The sequence below is a fragment of the Cynara cardunculus genome, assembly GCF_001531365.2.
Source record: "Cynara cardunculus var. scolymus isolate 2C chromosome LG 2, CcrdV1, whole genome shotgun sequence".
Classification (NCBI taxonomy): domain Eukaryota; kingdom Viridiplantae; phylum Streptophyta; class Magnoliopsida; order Asterales; family Asteraceae; genus Cynara; species Cynara cardunculus.
The window spans coordinates 3497519-3513945 of NC_037529.1; the positions used below are offsets into that span (position 1 = coordinate 3497519).

The following is a 16427-nucleotide window of genomic DNA, read 5'->3' on the forward strand; positions in this document are numbered from 1 at the left end:
TATATATATATATATATATATAATACTAAGCTAAATATCACATCACTACCCACATCAATATAATAATCGGTTAATGCTTCAACCTATTACTACTTAAATATTTCAAACTTGACATCTTAGATACCAGAATGAAAGTTTTGAAAATACGTTATCTGGAATAAAAATCAAGTTAAAATACGTTATTTTTTCATATAATTTTTTTAAAATTTTAAGAAAAATATTTTATAATCACATTTGTTAGACTTTTCTTGGCGGCGTGGGGTTGGGCTGCTGCACCATGTTTTAATTTAGACATGTATTTAACATGCTTTATGATTTTTTTTTCCTTTTATTTTCTAATTTAATTATAAATTCAATGGTATAAAATCGTTTCTAAAATTAACTTCATTTTATGTTGAAATTATTAGAGGTGGATTTGATACAGTATTCTCAATACAGGTGTACCGAAATGGATCTACTGAGGACCGAGCAGGGTTTTGTACTCCCATTCATTTGATTATCGTAAGAGAAAGAATGTGCAATAAATGTGCATCTGTTTGATTTTGAGTGTGTCTTGAGATATTTTAAAACCAATTATGTAACAAGATTTAAAGTTAGGTGGATGGTCTTGGTTTTTGAAATAAATGGTGCGTTTGGTAAACATGACATAATATGACAGAGATCCATGTCTCATGTTTGACATGACTTTTATGTGGAAAAGACAGAAACATAGTGGAACAAGCCTGTTCCACCTTTACCCAATGGAACAGGGTGTAACAAACTATTTTAATTTTTATCAATATAATCTCAAAATGAAACTTAATTCTCTTCTAAAATATCAAATATATTTCATTTTTACATTTTATTTATTCGTTAAATTTTATTTATTGTATTTTATGTTTCTTAAACTTTCATTTTACTGTTCTCAAAATATTATTTTTGTACAGTTTTTATATTTTTACTAATTTATGTGATATGTTATATATTAATAATAAAAAATAATGTAGAAAAGAGACAAAAATAAATATTGGAAACTACATAAACTTTTTATTTTGTTATAAAAAATAATTATTCTACTATAATTTAATAAATTAATTAAAATAAACAACTCATTAGAGGTAAATTGATCATTTTACTTGTTCTGTTCTATCCAGTTTTATCTTAACAAACGTTGAACAATTGTTCTATCATGTTTTGTCTTGTCTGGACACCAAATACACCCAAAGTGTCTTATTGGGTATAATTCCTACTTGTAATAAATATGTAGTTTTTTGGTTCACAACTGCAGACCTGGTAACTTTTGTTCTTGCTCTTGTATTTTTCAATCTTAAATAACTATTGAATACTCTATTAATTTCATCTTTACACCAGTTTTATTTTAACAGTTGATTAATTGTATCCTCACGTACTATTGTAAATTATCAGGGTCTTAGTAATTAATTTTCTCCAAAAATATGAATTTCTTTTATATTGGATTATTTTGTATTTTGTAATTTGCTTTTAGTTATTAATTTGGTTAGTGTCGAAATCTTAAATCGTATAAGAAAGCGAAATAAGACGTATAATTGATTTTGATTTGCAAAACATCTTATTCAATACCGAGAATTCTAAATGCATAAAAAAACGTAACTGAAAAGCTTAGAAAAAACAAGTTCCTTGTAGTGACAAAATTCAGCTAAAAGAAGCGGGCGTAAGACGTAGTCATTTGTTTTACTCAATAGGTCAAGATCAATTCAATTTGAAATTTTTTTGGGGGGTGTTTGGGATTGCTTACTTGAAACAACTTATACTTTTCTACAAAAACACTTATCAACTTATTATAAGTGAGAATGGTTGAACTTCTCAAAAACTTCTTATTACCAGTTTGACATCGATACAAGTTGTTTATCAAAACACTCAAAAGTGCTTATTACCAGCGCCACATCAAAATAAGTCAATAAGTTGTTTTTATAAGCAATCTCAAACACCCCCTTAATTTTGAAATCAACATAATTGTTTTTCCCTCGGATCAAACCGCATCAACATTTTCCTCTAATCAAAACTCACGACTTCGCGGGCCTTTTATCATTTTAAAGGTGCAGTCGCTCAAGAAAATTGTTGAGTCCGCCGCTACAACCAGTTATAATTATCCGTGACTATTAAACTGTTTATACTCAGTTAAGTTCAAGTTGATAACTTTTTTTTGGATGACATAATGAACTATGTGATGAGTATATAGACAGCTGTAGAAAAACAATTACTCTCGTTATGGCACGACCTTACATACACCACTAACAACACACAAAAATACGTTAATAAATATACGTGCTTGTACGTATACTTGCGTGCATCATGTATACATGTACAACAACAGTAATAACTAAACATACACTCATTGGAAAAAGGATAACACATATGCTCCTTTCTCTTAATAAGAAAATAGAACCCGACCAGTCCTAGAGTAATTGGTCTTGGGCTCGTAACTGATCTTACCTCGGAAATGTATAACTGATAGTCGTAATTGATCCTTCTTTGGATTGACTGTTTTAGTTGTTATATATAGGGGAGGGTTCTTGTGAGAACCGTAAATAATATGAGAACCAAAATACTAATTTTATAGTATGCATTCGTTAATAAATACGCTATATAAATATGATCAAAGTATGGATGTTCATCAATTTATATGTAGTATCTACTATATTCACTTGTAATTGTATTATATCAATTCATATATTCAACAATGAATATACATTGAAAATTAGGTCATTGTTTTTCAAGATATTTGCAATTCTCATTTGAACTGAGCTCACTCATTCTCTCTCTCTCTCTCTCTCTCTCTCTCTATATATATATATATATATAAGATGTATGTATATGTAATATCTTGTATATAGGGTTGGAATCTAATGATACAAGTCACTTTTCATGAAATCGTGAGACACAGTGTGAGATTTCAAATGCATGTTGTGACGGTTTGGTGTGTGCTTTCCACAGTCAGTGTTACTTACGCTTCTACAATATGATATATGATAACAAGTTTTACGAATTCTTTTCTCGAAAATTCATCTATTTCAAAGAAATTAGAGCTACACACAAAATCACAAAGAGTGAATTAAGACACGATAGCTCCTGCTATGAGCAAATGTATGGGAATCGAGAGTGTAGAGTGTTTATAAACAATCATATCTACGGATTGATGGTGAGATAAAACAGTAAAAAGTAATACAAACTTAACGTGGGTTAGAAAAAACATAAGCTAAACCCTTGCCCCTTGACGTTATGTGGGCGTGTCCCATGGTCCCTGTAACCAGTCTGGTCATTTAACCACTCCGGTATTGATACTTCCTTCTTCATTTGACCGCATTTCCTTAATAGATATTTGGCTGGTGCCAAACTTTAAACTTGTTTAAACATTACCCATGTACCCAAAAAAAAAAAAAACACAACGAAATTCGAAAACAAAGTTTTAGAATTGTTCATAAACAACTGATGTTTCCATTTTTCTTAATCCTGGTATTTTACAGAACTTTATTTGTTTAAAAAAAATACACATATCTATAATATGATTTGTTTAAAAAAATTCAACATTTCATTTGACAGAAACCCTAATTTGCTTATTTATTTAAAGACCGTTTACCAAATGCTTTCTGGATAAGCACTTACCAGCAAGATAAATTATTCTCACTATCATCCATCACAATGTCTTTTGTTGGTAAGCATTTTAAACCCGGTAAATGCTTACCGGGTAAGATATTTTATTACACTTACCAGGTAAGACTCTCGGTACTTGTTATGTCTCTTATCGGGTAAGATTCATAATCTTCATCATACTCGATCATTAAAGCAAATGGTATTGATAAACACTTACCTGCTAAGCATTTAATAAACGACCTCTTATTTGTTAATTAACAATGTTATAAGAAACTATATATCGGACCTTATTTATTGAGCCAAGTTATTAAACTAGGGCCCAAAACAATAAATCAGCCCAAGCCCATATCTCACACGTACCACGAGAACGATTCTCACACGTGTTAACACCAATCCGCCCACCGCTCTCGCTTCTCAAACCCCAAATTCGCCCCACAAACATTTTCCCCAGTCTTGCTTCTGCAGCTCCGTTCCACAGAGAGAGAGAGAAACGAAGAACGCCATTTTCTTCGATTCTGCATAAGTTAATTGATTAATCGTTATGTATCGCGCCGCTTCTTCGAGGATCAGAAGCCTCAAGGTCAGTAATAACCTATTAATCCATTGATGGGAAGAAAAAGAGCTAATATTTGAAGCGATCATATGACCTATTGATTCGAATATATGCGTTTTTTATTTATTTTGTAATTATGTTGTTAGCTACATGTTAGGGTTCGTCGATCTGAACTTACCTGTTACCTTGTTTTGTGTAGTTTGACTATTTTTGTGTTTATATTCATAGTAAATCTAGTGTCAGGGAAAACGTAAGGATGAAAAAGAAAAAAAATCGTATGTTAAAGAACAGAGAAAGATAAATCTTCATCGAGCTAAAATGTGTGAACTGGAATTTCCCATATGTATATGAAGAATGCGCAAGGGAAAAGCCATTAAAAGGTAAATCAAATACTGAGATTTGTGAAATATGAGTATTTTGTGTCAAAGGCAGTAACTTTTTAACCAGAGACTGAGATTTGTGAAATATGGAAGTATTTTCTGTTGAAGACAGAAACTTTCTTTTAATACCTGTGTGGCAAGTGCGGAGACTCTCTCTTGGTCGAATGCCTGAAGTGTAAATTAAATCTTGTTTAGTCATATGTGCCACAGTCCATAGGGGAGCTACATATGCGATGCAATGTTAATGAGGTTCCTGAATCTAGATAATTTGTAATTTGTTGAATGCTTGCCATGGTTTTGTGAATGGTGGTAGAGTCGAATTTATCATCATTTGCCATATCATATCAACTGAAGAAATTCGACGTGTGAACGTAGTAAATGATAATCTAGAAATACAATCAACACGACTTTCTATTTGTTCGTTTGTTGCAATTGAACTATCATATCATAATCTTTTGTCATGCCAAGTGCCAACACACAAAATAATAGATCAAAGTCGAACTTGCAATTCTTCTTTTGTTGAAGGATATGAGAAGATGTTAAAATAAAGTGGCTGGGAGTCCTTTTTAAGAAAGTATTGAACTTCATTGATGCATAATCGTGTGTAGATGTTTTAAAATGGTTCTAGAGTATCAGAACAGAAATTGCACGTCCTAATAAAAGGAAAATAAAATTCAATATAGGCGTGTAATTCTCATACCCATGAGATTGGACAGAAGACTAACTATTTTTTTTGGGAGGGGGGGGTCTTCAACTATTCATTCCGTCCCATGGAAAATCAATGATTTCCATTGTAGGATCTCCTGTGAAAATGACGACTTTTAATATTTCATATATTTAGCCGAAGTTATCTATTTCATCATCTCAATCGTTATTGATGCTGTTGTTAATGGCTCACAATCATGACAAATTTCACGTGATGGGAGGACATACAAGAGCATGTTTTACTTGCATTCCTTAGTACACTTTTCTCTTATGACATGAAAGGCTATTGAATGGTTATAGTCAATATTGTCTTGAACCTTTATTTCCCCAAAATATGTGGTGGCCAATTTTTATATAACTACAGTTTCTGTTATTTCTTAATCTGCTTCCCTATTAAAAAAAATGTGCTGATTCCAAGATTTGCAATAGGGTCATGTTGGCAACAGGACACTAGCCAGGTTTGCAAGTTCTAGTGCGGTTGCGGCCAAATCATCTTCAGGGGGTCTCTTTAGCTGGTTTACAGGAGGAAGTTCTTCCAGCCTCCCTCCCCTGGACTTTCCACTCAAGGGCATTGAACTTCCATCTTCTTTACCTGATCACGTTGAAACCGGGAAGACCAAGATAACAACTCTGCCAAATGGAGTCAGAATCGCCTCCGAAACTTCAGCGGTAAGGGAGCATTTACTTTATTTCTAGTTGCAAGGCATGTATTCTATGTCATTGCCTGATTAAGTTAAGATGATTTGGGATGTTGAAGCTCTATTAATTCCGTCTTTAGGTCTTGCTGATAGGGACGAACTTCGGATCGATATATTAATTGCTACTTTTAGACTGCTTCCAGATATCGCATAATTAGACCAATAATAAATAGATACAAAACACTTTTCTGATGCATCTCAAGTCTAAATAGACTTGTGTTGCACTTAAAAGTAAATAGACTTGAGTTTTCATATACCAGTTATTTAAGTAGAAGCATTCATCTTTCTTTTTTTCCTTTCGTATAAAGTACACTTAAAAGTAGTATAATTAACACATAATTTCTTCTATTACATAATCATAATTGTTTGCATTATTTGAACAGAATCCGGCAGCTTCCATTGGGTTGTATGTGAATTCTGGTTCAATGTACGAAACACCAGTGTCGTTTGGGGCTACACACCTTCTAGAACGTATGGCCTTCAAAAGCACTACTAACCGAAGCCACTTGCGTGTTGTGAGGGAAGTAGAGGCTATTGGTGGCAATGTGACGGCCTCCGCTTCCAGGGAGCAAATGGGTTACACCTATGATGCCCTAAAGACTTATGTTCCTCAAATGGTAGAGCTACTTGTGGACTCTGTAAGGAATCAGGCTTTCTTGGATTGGGAGGTCACTGAGCAGGTGTTCTTATATTTTCCTTTGTTTCTATTGGCTCTTTTGGGTTGTCTTTTGGATATTTGCTGAAAGTGATTATATTGTTTTGCAGATCCAGAAAGTGAAAGCTGAGATAGCTGAATATGCCAACAATTCCGAGACCTTGCTGTTAGAGGCAATTCACTCGGCTGGATATTCTGGTGCATTAGCCAATGCTCTTCTTGCCTCAGAAGGCCAACTCAATAGCTTAAACAGTACCGTATTGGAAGAATTTGTAGCTGTGAGTCTTATACCATAGATTAAGTTGATATGTGCTATTCTATGTGTGTTGTGTTATCTTCATCCTTTCAAGATATCCGTTCATTAGGGATGGATTCTTTTTGTTTCTAAAGCTGGTTATGTTTGCAAATTACAGGCAAACTATACTGCTCCTCGGATAGTTCTTGCTGCGTCGGGCGTTGAACATGAGGAACTGTTGAAATATGCAGAACCTCTTCTCTCTGATTTACCAGGTGGTGCTCATGTTGAGGAGCCAAAGTCGGTCTATGTCGGAGGTGATCATCGTGTTATGGCTGATACAGGGGTGTGTGTTGTAAACTTGCGCTTAATAATTTCCCTACTTATTGTTTGTCACCCTAGATTTGTTTCTTATGGTCTAATGGTTAATATTTCTTGGTGAACAGAGAACTAGTTTTGCGCTCGCATTTGAACTTCCTGGTGGCTGGCTTAAGGAGAAGGATGCCATGACTTTGACAGTTCTTCAGGTATCTTGTTTTAACTTTGATTTACCGCTTAAAATTCTTTATTGGGTCCAAATGATTCTTTCTACTTCCCTTTTCCTTCCTGATTATGTTTCATGATTTCTTGTTCCTGAACTTGATGGGATTTCAACTAAGCTTTATATATTTGCAGATGCTAATGGGAGGAGGTGGATCTTTTTCAGCTGGGGGTCCTGGAAAAGGGATGTACTCACGGCTTTGTAAGTTACTAGACATAGCCAAGCTCTTGATTAGCTACTTTTGTGGATTTGAGATATTTGCTTATGCACACAATACAACTCTTTATTTAATGATAGTTCAGTTGAGAGTTGAAGTGAGAGTATCGTTTTTTTATGATATAGTTTGGGTTCATGCGTTTGGGTGTTTACTTTAATCAATCTGTTTATGGAGGCCAATAGAAAGATATAAAGAGGGAAAGATGATGTGGGTCATGGTTTTCTTGAATCTTGATAAAGATGTCCACTTCGGATACGTTCATCAGAAGTTCTAAGCTTGAGATGACAATCAATCTCAAATGGTGTTGCACCCATTTCTAATCAGTCGTGGTCACCCTAACCTTTTCGCGGTTCTTACTTTAATCTAATCATCTTTGTATTTTCCTTATAGCCACAACAGCATTTCAATTGTCATACTAATATCTTGTTCACTTGTCTGTGTATAATTTGTTGACATCATGTGTTCTTCGATTTCCAGTGCTTAGTTCCTACTCTTATTCTTGATTCTGCTTATTGTTGCGAGCAGATCTCCGAGTGTTGAATGAGTACCCGGATATCCATTCATTTTCAGCTTTCAACTCAATCTACAACCACACTGCGATTTTCGGAATCCAAGCTACCACTGTAAGATATCTACAAGGGTTAAAATATAAATTTTATGTGTTAGGGGGCTGTTTGCTTGGTTTTCCATTAAGTTCTGTATGGATAGCTTTCTGTGTGGATTAATCTATCTGTATATATTGAGAAGTTTTTTTTGGAGAGTTTTTTCATAAATGGGAAGAGCATGTTTTTAATTGGAAGGTGCAGGTTAGGGAAAAACTTGGCTTTCTGCATAAAGCTCCCCCTAAAAGCTTACTGAATAAACCACTACCCAACAGTCATGTATCGTTGGCCGAATAAGCTGAGAGTCCGATTAAGTTCATTAAGCTGCTAACGAACATGCCTTAATCCAACATGTTGATCATTTTGCTACAGAGTTCTGATTTTGCATCAAAAGCCATCGATGTAGCAGCTAAAGAGCTTATTGCAGTTGCCACTAATGGAGAAGGTGTGCTTTTTAACATACCCTTTTTCTAATCTTTCCATGTTTTATGATAAATTTTCTAAACTTTCTCATTTTGTGGATATAGGGTCCTTTGCAGTTTGTTTTTGATGGTTGTTATCTGAATATCGTATCTGTTTTTCAGTCAACCAGGTACAGCTGGATCGTGCCAAACAGTCAACCAAGTCTGCCATTCTAATGAACTTAGAATCAAGAGTATGTTACTACTCATCTTGCAGTTGATCGTTAACCAACTAAATTAGTAGCATAAACGATTATGTTTAATGTGCTTATATTTGTTGCAGATGGTTGCTTCAGAAGATATAGGTAGACAGATATTGACATACGGAGAGAGGTAATGATTTCATGCCAGTTAATCCAAAACTTGTTTTCAACCCAGTAAATCATAGCAGCTCAACTGTTAATTAAGTTTAATAGCTACCCATATTGATCTTTTACCTCCATATTTGAAACATGTTTGTTTACGTGTGAACAGGAAACCGGTGGAGTTTTTCTTGAAAGCGGTAGATGAAGTATCAGCCAAAGACATTGCTTCCATTGCCCAGAAGCTTCTCTCATCACCGCTCACGATGGCTACACATGGAGATGGTATGTTTTTGTTCTTTTTGGGGTTTTCTTTCCGTATATTATTTGAACTCTTGGACTTTTACTTATATATATATATATATGTATATTCCGTTTTATGGCAGTTTCAAATGTACCAACCTACGACTCGGTCAGCAGCAAATTCCATTAATTGTAAGGTTGGTTTTATTTGTTATTGTTATTTTTAGATATAAAAGAATAATTAATGGCATTGCAACCCATCATTTTTGAGATAATGTATTTCTGTAATTTTTGGTTGGTGTTTTTGCAATGAAACTATGTTTCACTTTGTAAGTGAAGTACAAGAGCATTTCTTTTGGTTGTATTATTGCTATAAAACCTGCATCATTTCAGAAGATTTTCTGGGCTGGATTCATTTCTCTTATTTATTGGGTGATTTTTTTGGGGGGAGAGGGATTGGCTCATCGGTATCTAGATATCAGCAAATGCGAGGAGCGTGCATAATATTTGCTCGCTCTATCTATCTATCTATATCTATATATATATATATATATATAGAGAGAGAGAGAGAGAGAGGCCTATTCAAGGGAGAACTGAGTTGTTTGTGGTAACTGTAAGAACCAATATTAACCACAAATCAATAGATAAATTAGGAAATTTATAAATTTGGTAATTTTAAATTAAAATCTTAATGCAGGGATATTTTTGGTATTTTAAAACTCTTCTCTCTCCTCTCTTCTCTCTCCGGCCACCGTCCTCCGGTGATACCACTATGATACCACTGTGATACCTAAAAATATTGACTCTGTTAAACAAAAGATACATTGTGATACCTAATCATATATAAGATGCATAGTGATACCACTGTGTTACATCTATCGATCACACAAACGACATCAATGTGATACCCAAGCACATATATGATGCATTGTGATACCACTGTAGTATCACCGGCGGACGGTGGCCGGAGAGAGGAGGGAGGAAAGTTTTAAAATACCAAAAATATCCTTGTATTAATATTTTAATTCAAAATTGTCAAAATTATAAATTTCCTAATTTATCTATTGATTTGTGGTTAATATTGGTTCTCACAGTTACCACAAACTAATTAGTTCTCATTTGATTAGGCTTATATATATATTTATATATATATATATATTTATATATATATATATATATATATATATATATGGTGGAGGTTCAAATGAGAACACTTCCATTTTACGAAGACACGAAAACACCATTATTTAATAATACACATGAGGAGACCTGGTGGTGTGCGGACGACGTGTCCTGCGACCTAGGTCACGCTAAAGGTTCATCCCAACTTCTAAGTCCATTTCGATGATGATGGCTGGGGTTTCTTCCCCTTTTTCTTATTGGAAATCCTACATCTCGTGGATCCATGGTTCGGATGAAGCTATGTATCCGAGACCAAGCAGGGCGTAGCTATGTATCCGAGACCAAGCAGGGCGTAGCTAGCGGCATAGAGCTGCTGGTTGTTTCCAAGCCCACCTTATGGTTGTTTCCAAACTCACCTCCTGGTTGTCATCGCTCGAGATAATATACACGTGAGGGGACGACTTAACCCATAACGTAGGTCGCACCAAAGGTCCTCCAAATGTATGATTTAGTATCAAATGCGTACCATATTTGATATAATATAATATCACATGTAATCGACTATAGTCAAATAAGAGAAGTGTAAGAAGGGTTCAAAACCCTTGATCACTTTTTATCCCAAAACAATCCATGAATAACTTTCATTAGGATTGAATTCAAGGGTGAAGATTTCTTCTCATGATAACTTTCATTTTTAACGAAATCCAACCCTACATATATACACTTCTGAGGAGATTTTGGACTCGCTATGGTTTAATGATCGTGATGACGATCGATGATATTAGGCTTTTCAGTCACACAAGTTAATGCTGAAGCACGAATCGCTTATTGATATAATAGTTTTCACCTACTACAAACACCGGAAATCAATATAGACACAAGGGTGCTCGCTCGTTCGATACAATACGATGCTAAGAAGGCATCCATGCAACGCAGTCTTTTTCTTCACTCTTCCATTATCAGTCCTAACAAGCAGGTGTCTCTGTTAGTTTCAAACTCACGGGAGCTGTCGTAATACCGGAAACTTTCAGAGATGCAAAGAGGCAAGACAGCTTTGCTATCATCGGCCTGCTTCTTGGAATCAGCGCCACTTGTGACGACGGGCTGTGATACCCTTCCAAATCTGCTTTGGTTATCAGCACAGCGTCCCCCGAAGCTGACCGACTGCTTGACGCTGCTAATCGCCACTGCTTGTATTCTTGAACTGCCTGCACGCATAAATACAATACATTTCACCTGCTTCTCTCAATAAGGGAATCAAACATGTCTAAGGGGCTGTTTGGTTGGTTTTCAATTAACAGCTTGTTTATTAACAGCTTAATGAGACCCAGCTTACCCGGTCAGCTATATTTATTGTTTGGTAAGAGGCTTCTTCAGTTAACTTCTAGGAGGAGCTTTATGCAAAGCCAAGTTTTTCCCAAACCTGTCCCTCTAATTAAAAACAAGTTTATTCCCTCTATGAAAAAACCCTCCCAATCTATAAACAACCTCCAAGTCTTTGTATGAATAAAGCTGTCTATGTAGATTAATCCGGTACGGATTGAGAAATTTTTTGTTTGGAAGGGTTTTTCCATAGATGGAAGGAGCGTTTTTTTAATTGGGAGGGGAATGTTTGGGAAAAACTTCGCTATTTGCATAAAACCCCCCTCTATAAGCTACATATCATTAAGCCACTACCAAAAAATCATGTATAGCTGACTGAATAAGCTATGAGTCCCATTAAGCTCATAACAAATATGCCCTAAATGTACTAATAAACCGCATAAGTTCGTAGTATCAAATAATTGTGTGTCATATATAAAGGTGCTGCAATAAGTTGTCAAAATGTTTTCGGGCCTCATAGGACGTTTTAATTTAAAAGTGTCCTAAAATCGTGCTAGGATATGCTGAAAAGCGTCCTATCAACTTACTATAACACCTTCATACAAAACCCACCATTATTGGTCCTACAAGGGAGTCTAGTGCTACATTGTTTTGTTGTGACCGGATTGGGGGTCTAACCTTCCACTGAGATGGTGCCAATAGCACTCTAGGTCGCCTAGATCGAACATATTCCAATGCAGAAGCTGGAGTCATGTGCTTGTATTCAACCTGCAAAATGTCAGGGGCAGCTCATCCATACAGATTCACAAGTGACTATGCTATTGTCCTAACACATCTTTGAGGGCCACAATGTACAAATTCACAAGTGAATATGCCATTGTTGTAACACATCTCTGAAGGCTACAATATGTCCTTTGAACAAATTGTTGTAAAAAAGGTTTATCTACATAAAGAACTGAGAGCTACCAAATAACAAAGCACGATCGTTGTACTCCTTCCTCTCCCAGCTTTGCAGTGCACATATGTAGTCCTACCATGGCTTGCATTCTCTGTAACCCAAAACGCAACACAGATATGAAGTCAAAGAGAATCTTTAAAGAGTAGTTGCATAGAGCGATACGATTTACTCACTGTGAATGAAATTTACAGCTCGATCAATGTCCACAAACGAAGGAGCAAATAGGTAATCTCTTGTAGGAATAACGAGATGGTCTATGTCATAAGCCTAAAACATAACACATAGGTGAGGTAAACGAATAAAAAGAAGAAAAAAAATAGAAACTTCAATAACTAGCATTTATTTGACTGATGAGACTCATTTGTCTGTATCGTTTGGTATAGAGACAAGACTGGACTGGACAAGAGAACAGTACTCGACTTGACAAGATCATATCTTGAAGGCATCACCATCATCATTATCATTAAATACCACTGTGCGCAAACTGATCTTATGCAATAAAATAACCGGTTAGTTACATGCTTTCAGAATAAAATGAAGAGGGTATGTATCAATCTGTACTCGTTTCTATAATCCGTTCAAGAAATAAAACCCGACATACAATAGCAAGACAAGAATCAGCTGGCATGTATGCTTCAGGTTCCCATTGCAACCACCCATTTCAAACACGCAAAAACTTTGCCACCCCACCAAGATCTTAATCCCCCAATTGTGTCTGCAGATATCTAGAATTCCATAGAGTACAATGAACGGAACAAAATACAGCCATGGAGACTTACACGATATAACGACGTGGGAACCAGAGTTTCATACGGCTCGTTGAGAGTGATGACACCACCAACATCAAGCTGCTTTAATCGAGGGACGTCTTTCGGAAATGGAACAGCACCCAGCAGAAGAAACTGGTTAAAAAGAAAGAAAAAGAAAACACCAAACAGATTTAGATCAAATTAACATATTTCACCATTGATAACCAAACAAAAACAACTTCACCCCTCCCAAGAACAAACAAATGTACTCCATGCCATTCATGGTCACTCAGGGATAAGTCTGAGAGCCTGTTTGTTAGCAAGCTTAACAAGCTCAACAGGACTAACAGCTAATTCGGTCAGCTATGCATGACTGGGTAGTGGCTTAATGATATAGGAAGTGGCTTATCAAGTAAGCTTCAAGGGGGACTTTTATGTAGAAAGCCAAGTTTTTTCATAATATGTCTCTCCAAATAAAAAGAACACGCTTCTTCCGTCTATGAAAAAACCATCACAAACAAAAACCTTCCCAATCTATACAGACAGTTTAATCCCAGCTTTATCCATAAAGAGCTTAAGAAAACCAACCAAACAGCCCCTAAGCTGGCCTGGATATCCATAGCTATCCAAAGAAAGCTTTGCTCTAGATTACAAGTTTCCCCAACCGGACAACCGTTAGAAGGTCAACCACTCTTTGACTTCACCAATTGCTTACTCAAGGTGGGTAAAGTTCATACAAATCGCCATATGAACCATTCAATTTCTGATTCTCTTTTAGTTTGAATTAGTATGAACACATCATCGATATCTTGAAACATAAAAAAGACGATAATAAAGAGAAAGTTGATCATCATATACCTGATCAACTTGATCCCACCATCTGAACTCAGATTGAATCTTGTTACGAAAAACGTTATACAAAAGCGTAGGGTAAAACAGGATTCGAGCTCCGGCTCCAACTAACGCTCTCTTCGCATCAACAGCAACAATCTGCCGTCGCGAATCATACTCGACGGCCCGCTCAAAGATTTTTACATCGGAAGAATCATCCACATCCTCGATCTTCATGTCACCGATCGCAACCAAACTTCAAACAAAATCAAAACCCTAACCCCTTCAGTACCAATCAAGTTGGGTTCGAGTAAAAAGCGAGACGTAATTGCAGTGTTTCAGAAGACAAATTGGAGACAAGTATCCAACATCTTTGGTTGCGATTGATCAGAAAGAGGGGTTAGAGGCATAAATTGGAACGGGTATATACTAAATTAGGGAAGATAGGATCGATTCAAAGTGAAAAAAGAGGGAATTTGTTGTTAAGAATAGAATGGATGGAATATTTATCAAGAATCTGTGTGTAGAGATCAGGAGAAAGGGGGAAATCTGATCGAATGGTGTTTGGAGGTATGAAATATGGAAAGAAAACGGAGGTCCATCTATGGGTTAATTACCAAATTACCCATTTGTTCAAGGCAACATGATGTCACCTTGACGTAATCTTTATTACTGTAGCAGTTCGGAATCAACCTTTCAGATATTGTCGATTTATTTTAACTTAAACTTAAGATTTTAAAACACGTTTGATAAAAGAGTTTGTCTATTTTTTTTTTTTATAAATGACCGTTTATTAAACACTTACTTGGTAAGTACTTACCGGATAAATTTCCTCAACGAAGTGAACATGAGAAGGGTCAAGAATCTTACCGGATAAGAGCTATTAGAATGATGGAGAATCTTACCCGGTAAGTGAGGATGACGAATCTTACCCATGTAAGTGCTTATCCACTAAATTGTTGCATTCGATATGTTTTGATATACTAAAATCTTATGCATCAAAATAAATCATAGTGTTGACTCATATCGATAATCACTTACCGGATAAGCAATTGGGTAAACGGCACCTAAGACAACTTTTGTCTCCCTCTTCAATCAATGTGAATATGAGATCTTACAATTCACCCTTTTGGGATTCCAACGTCTTCGTTGACATACCAGTTCGGTTCCGGACTTTAATAATATAACACAGATTTTAAGAATGTGTAACTGATACAATTTTTAATCAATAAAAAGACAATTAATAAAGTTTTTCAATTAATAAAACAAATTAATATGATGATATAATATATAATAAAAATAAAATATATATATATTTACATTAAAAAAATGGTTAAAATTTAGTAATAAATAAACCAAAAATAATAAAAGATATTTTCTTCTACGTGTCTTCTACACAAATGTCGCATTCCCTCCCCTTTTATTTCTTATCCTTCCATCACGTCTTTTGACTTATCCAATCAAAACAAATAAAATATTAATTATTTTTTATTTTAATAAAAAATTATTAATATTTTTTAAAAGCTATTAGATTAAAGAAAAGAATTATGCGAGGTGCGATTTCGAAGAGAAAAAAAGCCAGTTAACAAGCGACAACGACCCTAAAAAACCAGAGGTCATACGAAGAGAAAACCAAATGGAAAAAAGGCAAGATTGTAGCGACATTAGAGATATCCAACTGAATGAGTGAATTCAGTAATTAAATTTGATTATAACTGAATGAAATCTAATCAGTTAAAAGAGAAGTAAATAGACGAATCAAGGGTTATCTGATTAAACATTCAAAAAGTTAGAAGATGATCAGATATATATCGGTAAAGAGATGTCGACTACATTTCGGAAAATACGTCGCTGTCGTACTTGAAAATGGAAGTTGATCATAATGCAAAAAAATTGTTTGGAAAGCACTAAAGTCCATTCATGAATAATACTTTACAAAATATGTCACTGAATAATTAAAACTGAATCAAAATAATAGACAGATACATTCTAAGATATCAGGTTTTATAAATTGAAAAGACAAACCATATCTGATTATCTTTCAAACTTTCCTACTCTATTTTCTTATCAGGATTTAAAGGGTCAAAAGACTCCAAATCTATATATCTTATTTGGGTTTTCAATTCAAACATTCAGATAAAATTTTACGACCTTTCATAATTTGTCTAGCAAAAAATTAATTTTTTATTCATTCCCTATCTATACTATATTATAAAACATTTGACAAAAAATCTTAAAAATAT

The 16427-nt window shown here is 35.0% G+C and overlaps 2 protein-coding genes across 2 annotated transcripts; one reads left to right on the forward strand and one right to left on the reverse strand.

The window, feature by feature from the left end:
• Positions 1-4064: 4064 nt before the first annotated feature.
• On the forward strand, positions 4065-9598 carry LOC112507042 (mitochondrial-processing peptidase subunit alpha-like). The gene is made up of 13 exons (XM_025111437.1): positions 4065-4189; positions 5677-5916; positions 6329-6625; positions 6711-6878; positions 7014-7181; positions 7282-7362; positions 7511-7577; positions 8119-8216; positions 8568-8640; positions 8780-8850; positions 8940-8989; positions 9131-9243; positions 9345-9598. The coding sequence occupies exons 1-13, from the start codon at positions 4151-4153 to the stop codon at positions 9389-9391; spliced, it is 1512 nt and encodes a 503-aa protein (XP_024967205.1). The 5' UTR covers positions 4065-4150; the 3' UTR covers positions 9392-9598.
• A 1474-nt stretch (positions 9599-11072) lies between these two features.
• Positions 11073-14752, reverse strand: LOC112506715 (putative dual specificity protein phosphatase DSP8). Its single transcript, XM_025110953.1, has 6 exons — positions 14212-14752; positions 13384-13506; positions 12778-12871; positions 12613-12695; positions 12325-12414; positions 11073-11531 (listed from the first exon to the last, which is right to left on the reverse strand). Exons 1-6 carry the CDS (start codon positions 14419-14421, stop codon positions 11289-11291), a joined length of 843 nt encoding a protein of 280 aa, XP_024966721.1. The 5' UTR covers positions 14422-14752; the 3' UTR covers positions 11073-11288.
• Between the last annotated feature and the right edge of the window lie 1675 nt (positions 14753-16427).

Coding starts and splice junctions, on each gene's coding strand:
- LOC112507042 (XM_025111437.1), top strand. CDS start 4,151: ATGTATCGCGCCGCTTCTTCGAGGATCAGAAGCCTCAAG. Junction 7,363..7,510: donor TGACTTTGACAGTTCTTCAG/GTATCTTGTTTT, acceptor ATATATTTGCAG/ATGCTAATGGGAGGAGGTGG. Junction 8,851..8,939: donor TAATGAACTTAGAATCAAGA/GTATGTTACTAC, acceptor TATTTGTTGCAG/ATGGTTGCTTCAGAAGATAT.
- LOC112506715 (XM_025110953.1), bottom strand. CDS start 14,421: ATGAAGATCGAGGATGTGGATGATTCTTCCGATGTAAAAATCTTTGAG. Junction 12,696..12,777: donor AGCTGTAAATTTCATTCACA/GTGAGTAAATCG, acceptor TTTGGGTTACAG/AGAATGCAAGCCATGGTAGG. Junction 12,415..12,612: donor CGATCGTGCTTTGTTATTTG/GTAGCTCTCAGT, acceptor GACATTTTGCAG/GTTGAATACAAGCACATGAC.